The sequence below is a fragment of the Penaeus monodon genome, chromosome 29 (genome assembly GCF_015228065.2).
Source record: "Penaeus monodon isolate SGIC_2016 chromosome 29, NSTDA_Pmon_1, whole genome shotgun sequence".
NCBI classification, from domain to species: Eukaryota; Metazoa; Arthropoda; class Malacostraca; order Decapoda; family Penaeidae; genus Penaeus; species Penaeus monodon.
In genome coordinates this window covers 14,491,959-14,493,921 of record NC_051414.1, presented here as the reverse complement: position 1 = coordinate 14,493,921, position 1,963 = coordinate 14,491,959, and the positions used below count along the sequence as shown (strand labels likewise).

At 46.9% G+C, this 1,963-nt stretch overlaps 1 protein-coding gene across 1 annotated transcript in view; it reads left to right on the top strand.

Annotated features, from left to right (window-relative positions):
- LOC119591758 overlaps window positions 1-1,963 on the top strand; it is a 22,399-nt gene that overhangs the window by 18,632 nt on the left and 1,804 nt on the right. The window contains exons 15-19 of the mRNA XM_037940504.1: window positions 46-348; window positions 981-1,126; window positions 1,271-1,459; window positions 1,598-1,720; window positions 1,850-1,946. Of these exons, the coding sequence (XP_037796432.1) occupies window positions 46-348; window positions 981-1,126; window positions 1,271-1,459; window positions 1,598-1,720; window positions 1,850-1,946 (858 nt within the window). The remainder of the gene's footprint in view (window positions 1-45; window positions 349-980; window positions 1,127-1,270; window positions 1,460-1,597; window positions 1,721-1,849; window positions 1,947-1,963) is intronic.

The following is a 1,963-nucleotide window of genomic DNA, read 5'->3' as shown; positions in this document are numbered from 1 at the left end:
TGTTATTCTCAAGGATCATGCACAGGCACTGGATCATAAATCTAGGGGCCTCACTCAGGGAAGCAGCCTTGTTCAACAACACGGAGAGTCCTAAAAAGAAGAAAAGTATGCAGTTTACGAACTCTCAAGATATGCATATACTGCGCAGCCATAACATTGCTAATATAACTTTTGTTGCTATGGCTGCACACCGATGCCAGGTGCCAGAGGTACGACGAGCCCGCATTGTAATGGGTCTGAAGCGACGCGGCGGCCGGACTCTTCCGTCGCCCTCCGACCGGCCAGGTAGAGGTAGGTCGCTCGCCGTGACCAGACACGCGACTGGTCCTCGGCTTCTGCCCTCAAGAGGTAGCACAGGCATTAAGTAGGCATATTTGTGAGGACGGTTGATACTGGGATAAAATCAAAATGATTCGATTTGGCTCGGGCATATAATTTACGCATGCGCCGGGAAAAGCAAATGAAAGTAACAGCACAGGAATATATTGGTGCTCATTGGCTTTAAATCCTTTTAATTTATTAATTTTCAACGCATATCTGTATACTGCTCGTGACTGTCATTTACGAACCCTTCCAAAGTAAAATGTTGTTCCATGTATAAAGACATTGTCTGTGCTTTATGTTACTCATTCTCATCTTATCACGTATCACAAACTTTGCGATAGGCTTTTCCTATCACCTCACCCACACCATTACCTTCGCTTCTGCTGTCCCATCGTTCACCTGTCCTTTTATCTCTTTGCGCTTTTTCCTCTCGCACTGATAGCCTCCCGGTCTCTTCCACGCCCTTCACTCACTTGCCATCTCTCCTTTCCTTTCCCACACTTTCCACTGATTTACATTCTCTACCTTCCTCTGTTGCGGCATTCCTTCCATCCACCTTTTCATCCCTTCTCACTCATTTCTTTGCTTGTCTGTTTGTTCCTTCCTTACTTGCGTCCTCACTTCCCTCTGCCTTTTCTCCCCCCGACCTCTTACAGCGAAATCCCTATACAGCATGAACAACAGTGCCCCAGCCAGCCAGGACTTCCTGGACGCCAACCAGTACTCGCGCAAGTCCATCCTCCGCTATGAACGGATCTTCGGGCACACGTGGGTGTCCACGGGTGGCGAGACCACCACCAAGGTATGGCAGGCCCTGGAGTTGCAAGGGTTTCTTTCGCTTGGTATTCTGAAGCCTTAGTGTATTTAAATCAGTATATCTGATGCGACTATAGAATGACATTTCGACATGGCTATCATGTTCTGATCCCTGTATCCCTTCGTGCAGGACTTCCTGTTAAGGATGGGCCTACACCCCGGCATGCGAGTGCTGGACGTGGGCTGCGGCACCGGAGGGTCGGCCTTCTACATGGCGCGTCACTACGGAGTTCACGTGCACGGCGTCGACCTCTCTACCAACATGATCGACATCGCCATAGATAGATTAAACCGCGAAGAAAAATATATGCAGTCCATGGTGATTAACATTATTAACATATCTTCATCTACGATTCTCCTTATAATCAATGTTTTAACAACGATACTTTTATGAATATCAGAATATTGATTTTGTGCCATCTAGCTGACTACCACGGAAATATTTTTCTAATAACAGATTAAATTCGAGGTTGGTGACATCACTAAGGTTCAGTATGATAACGCCAGCTATGACATCATTTACAGCCGTGACACAATCCTCCACATCCCGAACAAGGAAGAGCTCTACCGCACTCTCCTGGTCAGTCATGTGCTCGAGGTTGTGCCCTATAATGTTACAGAGAAACTGATTATCATTAAGGTACCATACTAACGTGCCGATCCTTTTAAAGTCTTTTACACTTCTGAGACTATTAGGATATCTTGGCAGGCGTGGCTGAAACCTGGCGGAAAACTCTTCGTCACCGACTACTGCAGGGGAGACCAGGAGCACTCACAGGAGTTCCTTAATTACGTCAAACGCAGAGGTATGAAATGCATACAC